This window comes from Cottoperca gobio, chromosome 9 (assembly GCF_900634415.1).
Source record: "Cottoperca gobio chromosome 9, fCotGob3.1, whole genome shotgun sequence".
NCBI lineage: Eukaryota > Metazoa > Chordata > Actinopteri > Perciformes > Bovichtidae > Cottoperca > Cottoperca gobio.
The window spans coordinates 13,474,394-13,490,744 of record NC_041363.1 but is presented as its reverse complement, the minus strand read 5'-3'; the positions used below and the strand labels follow the sequence as shown (position 1 = coordinate 13,490,744).

The following is a 16,351-nucleotide window of genomic DNA, read 5'->3' as shown; positions in this document are numbered from 1 at the left end:
GTATCCTAAAACTTCACCCCTCACTGAAAAGCAAGTGTTTATCAATGATGATTGAATAAAAGCATACCCCAACATTTTAACAGAAAGTTTATTCAGCCATCCCAATAACTCAAAAAGTTTCCAGAATGCATCGGAGCTGAATTTGTTTCGAAAAATGACCTGTACATAAACCTATAACTGAAATGTCAACACAAACTGACATTTAACATATAGTGAGAGGGGAAAAGCACACCAAAAAAGCATAACCAAACCACCAGAACTAATAAAAGAATAAAATATATTTTATAGTTATTTTCCAGTTAGACAAGACCAACACTATAAAACATGTTGAGTTTTTTGGTTTCTTTCAGTGGTTTAAATGTTAAAGATTGCCTTTGTCATGAATATAAAAATCATATTTATCTCACACTAAAACAGTGACGTCTTTTAGCTTTGCCTTTGTTTTGAGTCAAATTCATTGATGTTGTGTACTTAGAAAACTCTCCAGGTGAACTTTCAAATGACATCATACTATTTCATGTTTCCTTGTCTTCTCCAGGCCTTCATGCCTGTGGTTAAGACCTGTTAGACTTTGTTTGTAAATCGATGAATATTAAGAGAAAGAATGACCCACTGACTTTTACATGATTCCTGGCTGAAGCAACACTACCAGGTTTAACTAAGCCAGCAACTACTATGGCTTCCTGCAGCCTCAAATGTTCAGAACGTCATATTATATAATAGATTTAAACTGTCTAAATCTTCCTTCCTGTTCCTTAAGAAACTTAATACAGTAGAGTAGAGTAGGCAGTCAGGGAATACAATTTGAAATTACAGCTACAACTCAAAGTTACAGGAATTATCTTATATTGAAGCAATCTTTTGCAAAACAACTTGAACTTTACAACAGTGCTGTATAAAACCAAGAGAGCAAAATCAGACCACAGGATAAATAAGTTGTTACACTTCAAACAGCAAACGCAGAACTAGATAGAACATTGCAAAGGAACCAGTGAAAGACAACATTTTCAAACAAAATTATAATATCAATTATTACCTTTTTTTTGCCTTCCACACATATTCACAAATGTAATTATAACGTTTTTAGTACCTGAAAGTACAACATAATTCACCTAGGTGGGGTCAAAAGGAGGTGTGACTTGTCCCAATGTGTAATCGAGCAAATGGAATCAAACCTTTTTTTACGGAATTGGATCTGCAATCACTCAAGGGAAATCATGTGCATCTCTAAATTCAATCATTTAACTCAAATACAAACTGTTTCGAGCTATTATTAGAATAAAAAGATGGCGTACTTGCTATACAGCATACTCTAAAATGACAAAGCTGATAAAAGCACAACACAATATCTTCTCTTCTCACTTAATACAGTGAGGTTTAATAAAGAAGAAAAAAAAGCAACATATTCTTCATAACCAAATGCAACCTCTGTAGGGAAAAACCTATTTGCCTTGCCAGTAAGGTTTTAGAGACCTAAAGGAAATATACAAAACCATAAACCATACATTACATTATGTACGTTTAGTCACAAATTCCACTCTCTTGGTTATTTTAGTGCACCGTTTTGGCTGAAAAATTAAACCGATAAGGGAGGGACAATTTGAGATGCAAATAAAATAATAACATATTCAGAAATCATTTCAAATATTCAAAGTATTAACGCTTTGCTTTAACTATATGACCTTGAACTGCCTCCAATACAGATAGTTACAAGCAAAACAAGAACGCCTTTCTTCTGGTATTCGCTTTACCCCTCAAAAACATTCTAAACATACATGACCATTTAGCTTAAGACTAATTTGCATAATGTTTGTAAGAATACCAGTGCTGAATGAGGATGACATGTCAGATTGTATGACCTGGCAGTTTGATATGATCCAAATTCAGATCAGCACTGGTATTCTTACCCACTCTATGCACACAAACCCAGGTACGGATAAAGAAAGTGATGATCCAGGGGGCTCAAAGACTGTTACGATCCTACACGTGTTGTGGTGGTCTTCTTGTCAGAGAAGAAGCTCCTCAGTAGGACCACCTGACTGATGCTGACCACCAGAAGGATAATGGCCTCTCCGATTGACCAGAAAGCAACACGGGTGTTAAGGTCCTCCGCCCGACTGCGTCCCTGGGCTTCACGGAGGCGGAAGTGAGTCTGGTAGTCAATGACTGACTTCAGGGCCTCATGGATGGACACGCAAGCTGATTCCATCTGGAAAGGGGGAAAAAAATGGAAGCCAAGCCAAACATCAGATATTTAGACTGCTACTGGAAGTTAATGATTGACCAACTAACAAGAAGAACATTTGAACTTTGGTTCACAAACTAGAAGGAACTTTGGCAGGCAAAAATGTGTTAAATACTTGTTAAATAAAGTCTGACTTTTTGACTTCAAAACCACCCCCTTTAGGATTTGTAACAAAGTGTCTTATTAATTTCACAGTCATGTCCATTGTATTTCTCAAAAATATATTTCATCTGTTGTAAGAAAACAGTTTGGTATAGTCACTACCACAAACACTTGTGCTATATTATTTTTCTCTGACAACATGTCAGGACAAAACAAACTTGGGGAAATCATGAGTACAACAAAACATAACTGACTGGTTGCTGAATAAAAACACGTCTATTCTGGTAAAACTTGATTTAGTGCCGAGCTCACCCAGACAAGTGTTTCAGTCAGCAAGGCAGGTTAAACCTTTTTTCAGGTTAAAATTTAATTAATTAAATTAATTATTTAAATAAAATAAAATTGGGTTTATGTCAGAGTTACACAAAGCTTAACACATGTATACAATTGTATGCTATATACTCTTAAGATTTTTGAGAAACCTAAAGAAACAATCACTCCCTCACACACAAACATGAACATTATTAAGTGCATCCATCCTCACACACACGCAGTTTACCTGAGTGAGAGCAGTGACTCTATTTTCATTGGGAAAGAGTGGAGGGTCATCGCCGACCTGGAAGTCAAAGTAAACAGTCTTGTGTGTGAAGGTGGAGAACTCATTACTGAAGCAGAACTTGTAGGTGCCATTCTTGGCAGCTGTGAAGGTAAAGCTGTCATATTGCTTCTTCATCTCCTTGTAGAGTGTAGTGCCTTCTGGGTCCTCCAAACGACAGTCCACGTCATAATGGCCACCAGTCACCACCTGGAAAAAAATAAAGACAACAGGACTATATTCAGTGACACAATATTTAATTTCTTTTTATCAAGCCATCATGCATTGTGTCAAGTAGTACAGAGACAAAGAGGGGTCAACTATATAGACAAAACTAAAGTCATTATGTTCACATCCAAAGTCCAAATGTAGTATTTTACAGTCCTATCATTTTCTAAACATATGTTCACAATAATGTAATCTCTCAAGCTTGACAGATGAGTAAAGTGTTTTTGTAATGCAGGAGTCAACACTTTCCAGAATCTATTGAATTTTGTTTTATATGAAAATGTCTATAAATCATATGGTTCATATTGTAAAATAATGTACAAAAAACTGCTTCCTAATGCAACATTCTGAGATGTTGTAAATTATGTTACCCATAGATATAGAAATGTTAAAACAGACTAAATGTTTGCATAGAGCAAACATATTACATATCAAAACTCATCTTTTTGCCTAAACTTTCAATTAATTATTTAATATTTCATTATACAGCTGGCAGATTGGTCTCAGCCTCAATGTTTCATTAACGCCTAGTAGTTATAGTCCTTGTTTTTCCTGCCAACGAGAATAAGGTAGACTTTCTGAAAGCCACTGCATCTCAATACTCTGTTTGTTTCTGCCCTTCAAACACAGCTGTGTGACTATTTTTCTCCCTCTCTTTCAACTCAGGCTCGTCTGTCCTGGAGAATCTGCTGTCCATCTTTCACACCTGGCTGCTGGCCTCATCCACAAATTGGATCTGGAGCTCTGTCCTCCAGGAGATTAAGCCTCTCCTATTGTGTCTCTCTGTTTGAATGATGTGCTTCAGTTTTGCTTCTGGCCTCTAGATATTTGGCGACACCTAGAGGTGGTTGTTATCCTCCTGGATCCATTTATTTCATATATGTTCAGATTCTATGTATAATTTAAAAGGTTTTATTATGTTGGTTGTTCTGTAAACATGACATCTATTTCACGTCAGCCCTGGGAGAGGGATCCCTTTTCAGTTGCTCTTCCTGAAGTTTCTTCCTATTTTGTTCCTGTTAAAATAGGTTTTCTGGGAGAGTTCTTTCGTATTTGAATCGAGGGTAAAAAAAATAGAGGGTGTCTCATTAGACCCACGCACCTGAAACTCCAGTGTACACTTGGTGCCGATGATGATGTCCTCGTAGAAACACTGCTTGGCGTTGTCTGGAAGCTCAAAAGTTAGCTCGGAGCCCAGCACCCACACACATAGAAGCTGGGCCGACAGCACCTGCAACAATACCCGAAAGGATCCGTACATCCTGAAGACCGATAGCCAAGCTTCAAAGTAAAAACCGGAGCAGACCTGCCGGAAAAGACATTAGCAAACATTGAACTAAAATCAACACAGAGGGGGAAAAAAAGACAAAAATGGTGACAAAGCAAACCCGGACATTGATATCAGCGACAAGTTATTAGCTTAAAGCTAACGCTAGCTAGCTAGCTGGCTGGTCTTTATATTATAAAGAGAGAGAAAGCCACTCGGAATTTGTAACATTTTCTTATGGCTAGTGTATTTGTGTATTATGGGAGTATTCGTGGTCAATGAAGTCAAAGTAAATTCAAACATTAACATTTCTTAATTCATTATTTTGTCTCAGTCAGCATTAGCTACTCACCTCAAAGCGCTCACCCGGATGCGACTAATGCTAAGTAACGTATTACAAACGTGACACGCCATTGGCTGTCATCTGTAAAACCCCGCCTCCTGCGCTCTCTCGTTGGTCAATAATACACTCTAACGTGGCTGCTGCTAAACAGACAGTGGTTAGATACAATACTTCATCTGAAATAAAAATAATGTTGTGTGAGGTATGTGTTACTAGGATGTTCAGTGTAGAAAGAAAACGACTGAAGGAAAAGGTGGTAGAAATGAGAAGGGAGGGGAGCATAAAAGGACTGTTAGAGATAGGGGACAAACAAGTTAAGGGGCTCTGGATTTAATGGAATATTGGAATGACACAGGTTTAATATCTAGAATATATACATATATATATATGTGTTTTGTTTTAACAATCATATGAGTAAGCTGTAATAAAGTCATGATGTTACACACTCCGGAACAGTAGGTGGCGGCATGCACCTTCAACGTTGGTTTGTAGTCTCCAATTAAAACCGAAGAAGAAGAAGAAGAAGAAGAAGAAGAAGAAGAAGAAGAAGAAGAACTATAATAATAATAATAATAATAATAATAATAATAATAATAATAATAATAATAATAATAATAATAATAATAATAATAATAATACTACTACTACTAATAATAATAATAATAAGAAGAAGAAGAAGAAGAAGAAGAAGCTTAGTGCCCCAGCTTATGTAAGGCCCACTGTTTTTATTTATTTATTAGGATTTATGACATCAGGGAGGGAGTATCCTATTCTATGCTATCCCTTTTTGTAAATTATGATATGTATGAGACAAGGGTTGTCTTGTTATGTTTTCTATATTCTAATTAAATCAATGTGAGAAAACTTACAAAAACTATTTAATTTCAACTGCAATATATATTTTAATCAAGGCCATATAGACTTAGTACTTTTAATGCAACTTTTCACACCTGCTCTTATCAAGTATTCACTTGTTTTGTGTTTTAATGCAATTTTATGTTAGCCTTTCATGGGTGCATGTTTTTATGTTGTTTGGAAGCCCCTAACCTAAGACTTTCAATATGTAGGAGACCATAACATTCTTTAAATCTTGAATGGGCAAGATACTGATGATAGTGGCTACAGGACGCATGTGGTACGATAACATTAACCCTTATGAAGTAATTTACTTACGTAGGGTTATTGGACAACTGAGAATAGTTAACTCACAGAAGCAGAGATAAAATACATGCAGAAACGGACCTCTTTGGGCTTTTTTATAGGGGTTGGCATGTGTAGTCCATGACAAAACCATTTTCTACCTCAATTCCTCTACAAAGTCTATGACACCCCAGGTTAGGGTCCAGCAGACTACTACTGCACAGAGGATAGTGGTTGCCACCACAGATTCATTAAATGTCTGATGCCCCACAGACTCCAAAGTCCTCCTCAGTTCCTTCAGGGCATCTTTATTTATTTATTTGGATCCCCATTAGCTTCCCCAGAGTGGTGCTGTCAGACCTTTCCAGCTTGTTTTTCAGTTGAACAACCAGTTATTTGAAAGAATCTCTAAATCAATTCAAAGTAAAGTTACTAGTCCTTTAAAGTCAGTTGGGGAATGGTTTTCCCTATACAAGTCGTGGTCCTACTCAGTTTTCATCAAATCAGCCCCTTTGGACACTTTGTATGACCTAAGCATACAGCCATGTTAGTCAGCCATGGAGTCAGACACATATTGGTGTATTTGCCGCTTCTGCATTAGCTAATGTATACTGTTCTTGCCCTCAATCTAAAGCCATACGGAATTATTCTCCCAAATGCGTCGGGGTGTGTAGCTCATGGTAGATGGGCACCAGTAGATGTAATAATATATTATAATGAATCATTATCATGACACAACCACTGCAAGATGCGCGCTGAGTGCGTCTTTCTGACAGTTGTGAACACACGTCTGATCCCAAAACAAAGTCTCGCGTGAACCAGCATTACGAGATTACAGTGTAGGGAGGGCTGCATGGAGAGCTGAAAAGACAAAACAAAAGCCACACATTTCAACCAACAGGCGCGGGTCGCTTTTTATTTTTTTGTAAACCTAAAACAAATTTGATTAAATATTCGTATCGATTTTCATTTAACGCCAGTATTATAAAAGTTTTGTATCATGCCGAGTAGCACGTCTTTGCTGGAGGCCGACGAGGGAGAGTCCGAGGTCCCACCGCCGCTAGTGCACGCTTTCGCCGGTATGGGCCTTGAGGAGCACCACGGCACCCAGAGCCAGATCCACGAACTAGTAGATGAGAGCCTCTCCTATCACCACCACCACCATCAGCTCCCCCCGGTTTCTCATTTCAACCTCCTCGGTACGGTCCTAGACTTAAAGCCCCTGCCTCTGCATCGGCCGCCCTCGGGAGATGGACTGAACATAGCGGCTGCGCCCGAGGATGAAGAGCCAGAAGTTGTAGCCGCCGCCGACTCCTTATTGCTAGCGCAGGCCCACCGCCACCAACACCTTCACTCGGGGCCGGGTGGCTCCGTGATGCCTCCCGGGATGGAGCCGCCTCACGTCGAGACTGTCTTGTTGTACAACGGAGACGAGCGGGACGATACCGGGCTCGTCGGCAGCGCCCTACCGCCGGCAGGCAGCATGGCGCTACTACCGCCCGGCGTGTACGGAGAGTCGGGCTACGAGGCCGAGTCTTCGCTGTTGGCTCGGCGAAAGAGCGTCAACACGACCGAATGTGTGGCGGTGCCGAGCTCCGAGCACGTCGCGGAGATTGTGGGCAGGCAGGGTGAGTGTTGTGTTTCGGATGGTTTTGCTCGGATCCATGAGCTAACATTGAGTTGCTAATGGGAGTTTGGTCAAAACTTGGGGGGGAAAGATAGTTCAGGCAGTAGCAAAGTAAGCTAAATAAAAATATATCACAAAACAGATCAGTAGATGTAATAAACCAATTAAACGATAACAACGGAATGTCAGAATATAAAGAAAAGCGTTACGATTAAATGTTTAGCAAAATGATAGTTTATTTGGTTGCAAATGGGAACCAACGTTTGTAAACTAGCCAGCGTTAGCTAATAACTTATTGTTGTCACCGGCTTTGACGGGAAATAGCTATTTTACTTAATTACCTAACATTTTTACAAGTTACATTTTGATATGGAGCATCAGACTAATTGTCTATAGTTTGAATGAAAACAAACAAAACAATTAAACCTGTTATCTTTTTCAGCCACAACAGTTAGCTTGAAACCAGCTAGCTTAGCACTGCTCCTAACTGGGTCAACAGCACACTCGCCCAACACCCTCGACAAAAGTTTGCATCACAAGTTTTATAAGCCAGAGATTCCTCTGTGCACCTCAGTGTATTATGGATGTTTTTTTCTGTGCTTCGCGGACAGTAAACCTGTCTCAAACCGTGCCTTGTCGTGCTAAACCAGGCGTTGCTTTGTCTCGGAGGAGAACATGAAGAGTAGAGTGTTGGTCGGCATTGCTTTGCCACATCAGCTGTAGGTTATAGTTAGCTCTGTGACATAACCAAACTAAACACTATCGGCTTTTCTTGCATATCCAACGTCTTTTATCTGGTCTTTTACATAAACTTTACAAAGCTCAATAGCAGGGTTGGGAGAGTGTTATTATGTCGTCTTTGTTGGGGGAGGGTGCACAGACTGCAGTGTTGACAACAACAGGAAATGGCTCTGGTAATGATGCTGGACTACTCAACCACAGCTGAAAGGAATATCTAATGTATAAGCTATGCAACTTTTAAATGGCATTAGTGCCTGGAAACTGAAATTGGGTATGCCATAAACCTTTATTAGTTCAACATCAAAGTTCAATATGTGTGTGTGGTACATTTTTAAAAGTGAATCAGAAATGATCCAACAGTCCTCTGTCCTTACTTGTCTCACTTTCGCTTGTTCCTGCAGGCTGTAAGATTAAAGCTCTTCGAGCCAAGACCAACACCTACATTAAGACACCAGTGAGGGGAGAGCAGCCCGTCTTTGTTGTGACGGGCCGCAAAGAAGATGTGGCCATGGCTAAGAGGGAGATCCTGTCTGCAGCCGAGCACTTCTCCCTCATCAGAGCCTCTCGAAACAAGACGGGCCCTTTGTCTGCTGCAACCGGTCCAGGGACTCCCTCTCTACCTGGACAGACGACCATTCAGGTTAGCAAGCATGTGATTATGAATCAATGTTGTTCAATATTAAAGATAGAAACATCCTTTCTTATGCAGTGAACATGAAGTACAGTCGTTATAATAACTAAGTGTTGGGTATGTTACCATCAAAGCACATTAGTTTTATAAAGGAGGATCTCTGTTTTATGATTTATGTTTTTGATTGTGTCTTAAAGTGTGTGTGTATAGTTACCCTGTGTCATTTTAACCTTACAGGTGCGGGTACCATACCGTGTTGTAGGGCTGGTTGTGGGTCCCAAAGGTGAGTCTTTTTAATTCAGATAACTAGTTTCTGGAAGAGTTTTAATATTCTCAGCTTTACTCCAAAAGGTTACGTTTTGCTCTCGCAGAGTCTTTAACCCCATGCCCTTTTGACATTACCACCTCAATGTTAGAAAGTCCTGGGGTTGATTTGTAAATTGAAGTGCAGTGGTTCTCAACCATGTGCCACACAGACGAAGGAGGCAGTGTGGAATTCTTATATTCAATATTTGCTGTTTACAAGCATTGAGATAAAAGTGTCTGTTTCTTCCACATTCATTTTATGAATGCGCTCTCTGGTTTTCCATTACCTTTCAAATATATAGGATTGATGTTTTGAAAAGGTTCCTATACAAGACTGAAACTCACGATGTTGTGGTTAGGTGGTATGTGCTTTAGCCAGCTCAGTCATCAAGATGGCTTGCTATAATTATTGCACAGCTGTGTTTCTTCCAATTTCAATGCCAGATGTTTTTGTTTTTAAAAAAACAAGGGAATTTACTGAAACATAATGCTTTTAATGTGACTGTGCAGTCTTTAGGTTTACTCTACTTGGGCTAATTTTGTCAACTTGATAAACTCGGGTCAAGCTGTCGTTAAGAATGCAATGAAGTACACATATCTGTTTTCCAGATAATGTATTCAGCAATTTTAAAACTTATTTTTTCTTGACACTAAACTATTATTTTCTTCTAAGTACCATTTGTTTATGCTCGGATGTATATTTCTCCAGAATGGTTATGCATATCATTCGTCAAACTAAATGTGATGGTGCGCTCTTGACATTCATGTAGCCATGTGACCAGAGTAGTTATTTAAACAACTGACAAGTGTTTTATTATAAGGGTCTTGTTCTGGTCATATCTTTCAGGGGCAACTATCAAACGTATTCAGCAACAGACCCATACCTACATTGTGACGCCGAGTCGTGACAAAGAGCCGGTGTTCGAGGTCACCGGGATGCCGGAGAACGTGGACCGTGCAAGGGATGAGATAGAGGCGCACATCGCCCTCCGCACAGGAACCTGTGGAGGCATTGAGGCTCCTGGTGTAGACAACAATGACTTTCAATACAATGGGACAGACGTCAGCTTTGAGAATTCTGCAGCAGCAGCTGGGCTGGGGGAGGCCGGATGGCTTCATGCAGGTGCTTCATCCCAGAGTGGTGGCGGCGGCAGTGGTGGTGGTCATGGTGGCGGCGGTGGTGGTGGTGGTGCTGGTGGTGGCGGTGGCGGTGGCCTGCTGCCCATGACCATCAACGGTACTCAGCCAGTCAATAGCAATATTAACAGCGGTGTCAGGATGTCCTCCACCTACCGCAACGACAGCTCCAGTTCTCTGGGCAGCGGCTCCAGTTCAGCTGATTCTGTCTACGGCACTGGTAATGGTAACCGGATGGCAGATTTAAGTCCGACCTGTCAGTTTAATACTAATGCTAACAACAACAACAACAACAACAACAACAGTAATGGTGGCGGTGCAAATTTCTGGTTTGGCGAGAGTCTTCTTCCTGTGGGGTCTGAGGAGCTGGTCAGCCTGGGAGGTGGAGGCTCTTCCTCAGGATTCGATCCATTAACCATCTCCACTGCCCAAGCAGCGCACCCTGCTGCACAGCCACAAATATGGAGCCCCTATGTGGACCACCAACCCCCCCAGGCCTTCGATGCTCGTCATTCTCAGGTAGGTGAAATTTAACAGGTGCATACAGTTTATGGTCTCTTTTTGTCAATCCCACAGTTTAAAACAATTTAAGTTTTTGAGCTTTTGCCTTTTTGCCCTTTTTTTATTTAGACAATTGGGTGTTTGGTATGAACCTATCAAAACTGTGATTACTATTACAGTTATGGATACACCTAATGCTTGTCTCATGGACAAGCAATCTATTATTTATTTTAAATGTGTAATCTGAGAATCGGCCAAACATTAGACCGAAGTCTACTGGACTGGTATTTGCCTCACAAGTCAGTTTACCATTGTGATTATTTATGCAAAGAACAAAATGAAGCCATTTTAATATTGACACGCCTGTCTACGCTACTATACATAAATCCTGTGACCTTGTTTCATTGAGTCACAGTAATACAATCCCCAGCCTGGATGCATGCACAGTTTTGGCAGCTGCTCCACACATTTTAATTTTAACAAAGATGTTTGGTTTATGGCAGTTACCATTTGTATCTACTGTGACAATGACGGACCAGAAAATGCATCAATGATCTATCCCGTTATCTAAGAAATTAAACATTTGTTTTAAATCTAAAACATGCTTTATGCTCATGTCATCTATTGACTGTTGTCGTCATTGTTTCCAGACCAGTCAGCCTGGAACGCCTCGGCTCTCTCCAACCTTCTCCGGGACAGAAGCCTTGGAGCACCCTCAGGCTCAGCGAGTTCACAGAGGCCCTTTTGCCTCGGCTGGGACCCTCGATGCCCACAGGTTCCCCTCTTACAGCTCGGCCTTCTCCTCTTCCAGTGAAAGCACCGCCTCCTCTTCCTCCCCTCCTGAGTCCTCCCTCTCCCATCGACCAGGGCTCGTATCAGCAGGGAGAGGTCAGGAGATATGCATCCACTGTATGGATAACCAGGTGATCGCTGCCTTGGTTCCCTGCGGCCATAACCTCTTCTGTCTAGATTGTGCCACCCATATATGCCAGGGTCCAGATGCTATTTGCCCTGTGTGCCTGTCTCCCGTCACACAGGCCATTCAGCTTCGCAACATGTGATGTTAATCCATTTACTTTGACGGCTGATGAAGGATCAGCCTCCCCAACACTTCCAATTCATGTGTGGGGAAATTACAAATAACTGACCCCGAATCAGTGTCTAGGTTTGTCCTCACGCCTGTTTTGACCAAGCTGGTGTTTGGTTGACAAGGGTGAGGAAGAATAGGTGAATTAGGAATGATCTGTATTTAGGGCATGGGTTAGGGTGTTAAGCCCGTTCATGTGCCTGCTATTGTGAAGTCTTCTTCCATGATTGATTGATTGATTGATTGATTGATTGATTGATTGATTGATTGATTGATCGATCAATGGGAGGGTGGGAAACCCTCTGTAGCATTGGGTGGGGTGGGATATATATTATTATTTTTTTGCTTATCATGATTTTTGATTTACATTAACTTCTCCCTGAAGCATTATCAGTTTCTGCCTAACTATATTTTTATCAAAAAATTTAAATGTACTTTGAATTATATTAGATACATAATGCTCTCGGGTCAACGTTAATTTTTATCTACATCTCAAAAGTTGTCTTTTTTTATATATTTTTTATTCGCTGCTACAATTGTTTTTATGTGATGAAATATAGCCCAGCCCCCTTAGCCTCCTAATTATTGTGTTCACAGCTAACTTAAAGGAACAAAGAAGTGAGCATGTTTATATAGAACTAGGCCCACTTCTCAATCTGTATAAACTAATAGTATTCTCCTGGTTACCACAGAATTTGAATATAATTTACACATGCTGCATTATCCTGACAAATTCAACGCAATACTAGATAATGTGCGTAAATATCAGGCTAGCAAAGTGTATCTGTGCTACTTTAAACAGGATATTATGTTTACAAGCTCCGGATTGTAAATCAAAGCGTATTGATATACATGCAAACACACCCACAGAGGGTTTTTAAACCAAGTGGGTCAAACTTGCAACTGCAAAGAGTTCACACTCCAATGGCAACATCTTGTTGCCTCAGGTTTCTTTCTCTCCCAGACTAGAACCAACAAGTAGTTGGATCCTTTTTGTTTAGTACAGGGATGTTACTCCACTTCAGTATCGCCACGTTGCTTTCCATTTCTACTTTTGAAAAACTGTTTACGGTAAACTTGTGCCTAATTCCGTTCCAAAGTAAACAAAGTGTGTTAAACAAACAAAAGTTAAACAATAACTGGTTCAGCGGACACACAGTGTTGTCTTAAAAAAAAAAACTTGTGGCCTTTTTGGAAAGCCTTTAATTAACTGACAACACTACCAATTCAGATCTTGGCTCGCAAGAACACACTGACATGTTCTGACATCTTAATGTATTTGTCGGAAGTTCAATCTCTTAAATGCATCTCGGTGGAACAAAGGTTATATCACAGGGATGTTTTCTTTTGCTTCCCATTTTTATTCACCACCTTTTTGCTTTTATGTTTTTAGCACCAAACGCTCCCATTTAGTTTATTTCTATTTCCATATTTTCCCTCGCTCATTGTTTATCTTTGCCTTTTTTGTTTATTTCTCGATTATATCCTTGTTAGGGGAAACCATGTGATGATTTTCAGCCAGAAAGATATGCACGGCTCATCCCTTTTGGAAACATTCCTCCTCCCCTGTATTGAAGTCACTTTTGTTTGGCTAGTTAGTAGTAAAACCTCACCTGGAAGCCACAATAGTTTATGAAACTCTACTATGAAGACAGATGTAATCTGGAACAAATCCACGACAGACTTTTCAGCCATCTCAATAGTGTCCTTTTCTTTCACTTGGACTGCTCCACCCTGTGGCCGTCTCCTCACAGCCATGTGTTGTCCTTGTTGGTAAGCAGACAGCTAAATAATTCCATTGGGATGCAAAATGGAGACGGCAGCCATCCACGTCTTGTCTACCAGGCCTATGCAAAAATTCAGTCTCAGTATACTACTCGAGGAAGCACTAGATAAATGATCTCCTCTGGTTTCAATTACAGAGCTCAAACTATCTTGGGCATAAACTTGTAGACAGACATATCCCTTCTGTTTTTACAGGTTACATTTCATTCGGGGTTAACCTTCATTACCTGCTCTAATGCATTGATGAGATGTTTCAATGGCACACACGTTGCTACTCATGTCTCATCAGCTCCATTGTCATTGTGCTGTGCCCTACTAAGCACAGCCTTCCCCATATCTTATCACACTATTGACAAGTTTGGACTCCAAAACACAGTCTGACCTTTGTTTCCTTCCCTCCAATGTGTGCATCTGTCCGTTCCTCCGCCTGAAAAGTGAAGAAAAAGGTACAAATTGGTGGAAATCATCTCAAATCTTAGCTTTAAAACACCAGTGAGACTAGACTTTGTTTTACAGGATTCAATGAATTGACGGACATTTCGAAGGGGAACCAGCTGGAAAGATTTAATCTGGGACTGGGCTGACACTACATGAGGTCAATACTGTTGCTTTACTTTGTGGACATTGGGCCGTAGTCAGGCTGGCATTCCAGCTGTAAACAATATTTGGGAGTTATTCTATTGCTTGGCTCCGTTTCTTAAATATCACCTTTCGTGGATGATTGAGCTTTCTCAAGGCAATGGAACCGAATGAGTCCCAAAAGTGCATAAAAACCCATCTGCTTCTGCCCCCTCGGGTCTTCTCTCCGTCCTTTTTGTTTCACTTCTCTCTGCTGGGGGTTGATCTTTGCTCTTTCTCTCTCGGAGGGAATGCAATACACTGTCGGCCCTCAGTTTATTGACATGAATCTAATGACATTTTTGTGTATGTATTATATATTACTGTTAATGACTGATGAATATACAGAACTTATTTTTATTTTGTTACATTTCATATATATACATAAATATATCTATATTAAAATGTTTACAATAAGATTTTACATTTTTTTTTTTTTTTTACTTTTCTCTGAGTGATTTAAGTGAATGAAAAGTTGGAAACCCAGAAATGTTGCAGAAGGGTGTCGATGATATCTGCTTGTAGTCTAGTTATTAGTTTACAGTATTGATAGATGCCATTTAACCTAGTGGAAAATGGAATGTGCATCACGAGCATGTCTTCATAATGTACAGCCAATGTAAAACGTAACACTGCAACTGTAAAAAGGCCAAGGATTCAAGCTGCCTGTCATGTCTGTACGCCACCAAATTAAGAACGGTATACTGTAAAATGTATCTTAGATTATCTATATATAAATACATATATTGTTAAGCTGTACCAACAGTTCAAAGTATTTGCTAATTTTACTACACTTTTGTTATGTATATGTCGGGGGAGTCTTATGGCATATAAATTCTTCAAATTGAGTCAGGAGTTTAAAAGCAGACTATATTTTATAACGGCCTTTTAAGTTATTGCGGCCAAAGCACTGATATTATATATTTGCTGTAAAGAGAATTTAAGAGTTTTATTTTTCTGATATTAAAGTTACTTAATAAAGACGGTTTCATTTTACGATGTGTCGGTCTGATGTGATTCATTCATAAATAAAATGTAAAATTATATTTTAATGTTTGTTTTTCTTTTTTAAGGACTTTGCACTACTTTTTGAGGAACCTGTGGCTTATTTCACCCTCATTTTGACAAGTTTAACTAATTAAAAACAATTACCTTTTACCATTTTAATGCGTGTAAACAGTGCTTGCAAAACCCTTTTGTGAAACAGGCCCCTTGTTCTGGTTCTGGCCCTGGAGTGAGACTGCTAGTAGAAGTCCTTTTTCAATTGGCTGTGATATACTTAGTTCAAGTTTACAGTACAGAACAATGTTAAAGAATGAAACGAGGTGCAGCACTCACCATGTTGTGGTTCCTACATGTCAATGTTTCTCTAATATTAATTCTTAGATTTGTACATCACAGGAACGGATACAGAAAATCCCTGGTGTTGAGCTTTTGGTTGTATGCCATCAGCATGAAGACAGGAACACACAAGATCACTTCTGCATTCTGGTTCATTTGTATGCATCAACTTATGATGGAAATGCCTTAAGTCAGGGGTGTCAAACATGTGGCCCGCCAGAGGGTCCAATCCGGCCCGCGGGATGACTTTGCAAAGTGTAAATAAAAAATAAAAAAAGTGTTTTGATCATAAAGTAAAAGCCTTTGTAGATACACTGTGATCAGTAAGTTGTAACACACATGTGTAAATGATAAACTAATACTATTGTTGAAATTGCACCTTTTTTTCTTAAGAAATTTCAGGTTGTTCATAATGTTTTGTAAAAAGATTAAGTTTGAACATTTTCAGAAGGTACTTTCTTGCACTAAAACGAAGGGAAACATTTGGACTGAACTGAACTGGCCCCTGAACTAAAATGAGTTTGACACCCCTTAAGTGAAGGAAAACATGATTCATACACCAGGTGACAATTCAAAACAATCATAAATGGAATATAATGTAAGGTGTTCTGTATCTTTTCAAATTCTTTATTCTCCTGTGGATTAACTTTTCACATT

General features: G+C 39.8%; 2 protein-coding genes across 2 annotated transcripts; one reads left to right on the top strand and one right to left on the bottom strand.

The window, feature by feature from the left end:
- Positions 1 to 70: 70 nt before the first annotated feature.
- tmed7 (transmembrane p24 trafficking protein 7) lies at positions 71 to 4,923 on the bottom strand. Its single transcript, XM_029440473.1, has 4 exons — positions 4,790 to 4,923; positions 4,273 to 4,476; positions 2,907 to 3,152; positions 71 to 2,209 (listed from the first exon to the last, which is right to left on the bottom strand). Exons 2-4 carry the CDS (start codon positions 4,429 to 4,431, stop codon positions 1,973 to 1,975), a joined length of 642 nt encoding a protein of 213 aa, XP_029296333.1. The 5' UTR covers positions 4,432 to 4,476; positions 4,790 to 4,923; the 3' UTR covers positions 71 to 1,972.
- Positions 4,924 to 6,742: 1,819 nt separating this feature from the next.
- On the top strand, positions 6,743 to 15,354 carry LOC115013524 (RNA-binding protein MEX3B-like). The gene is made up of 5 exons (XM_029439879.1): positions 6,743 to 7,548; positions 8,690 to 8,928; positions 9,157 to 9,202; positions 10,073 to 10,881; positions 11,514 to 15,354. Exons 1-5 carry the CDS (start codon positions 6,921 to 6,923, stop codon positions 11,922 to 11,924), a joined length of 2,133 nt encoding a protein of 710 aa, XP_029295739.1. The 5' UTR covers positions 6,743 to 6,920; the 3' UTR covers positions 11,925 to 15,354.
- The last annotated feature ends 997 nt before the right edge of the window (positions 15,355 to 16,351 follow it).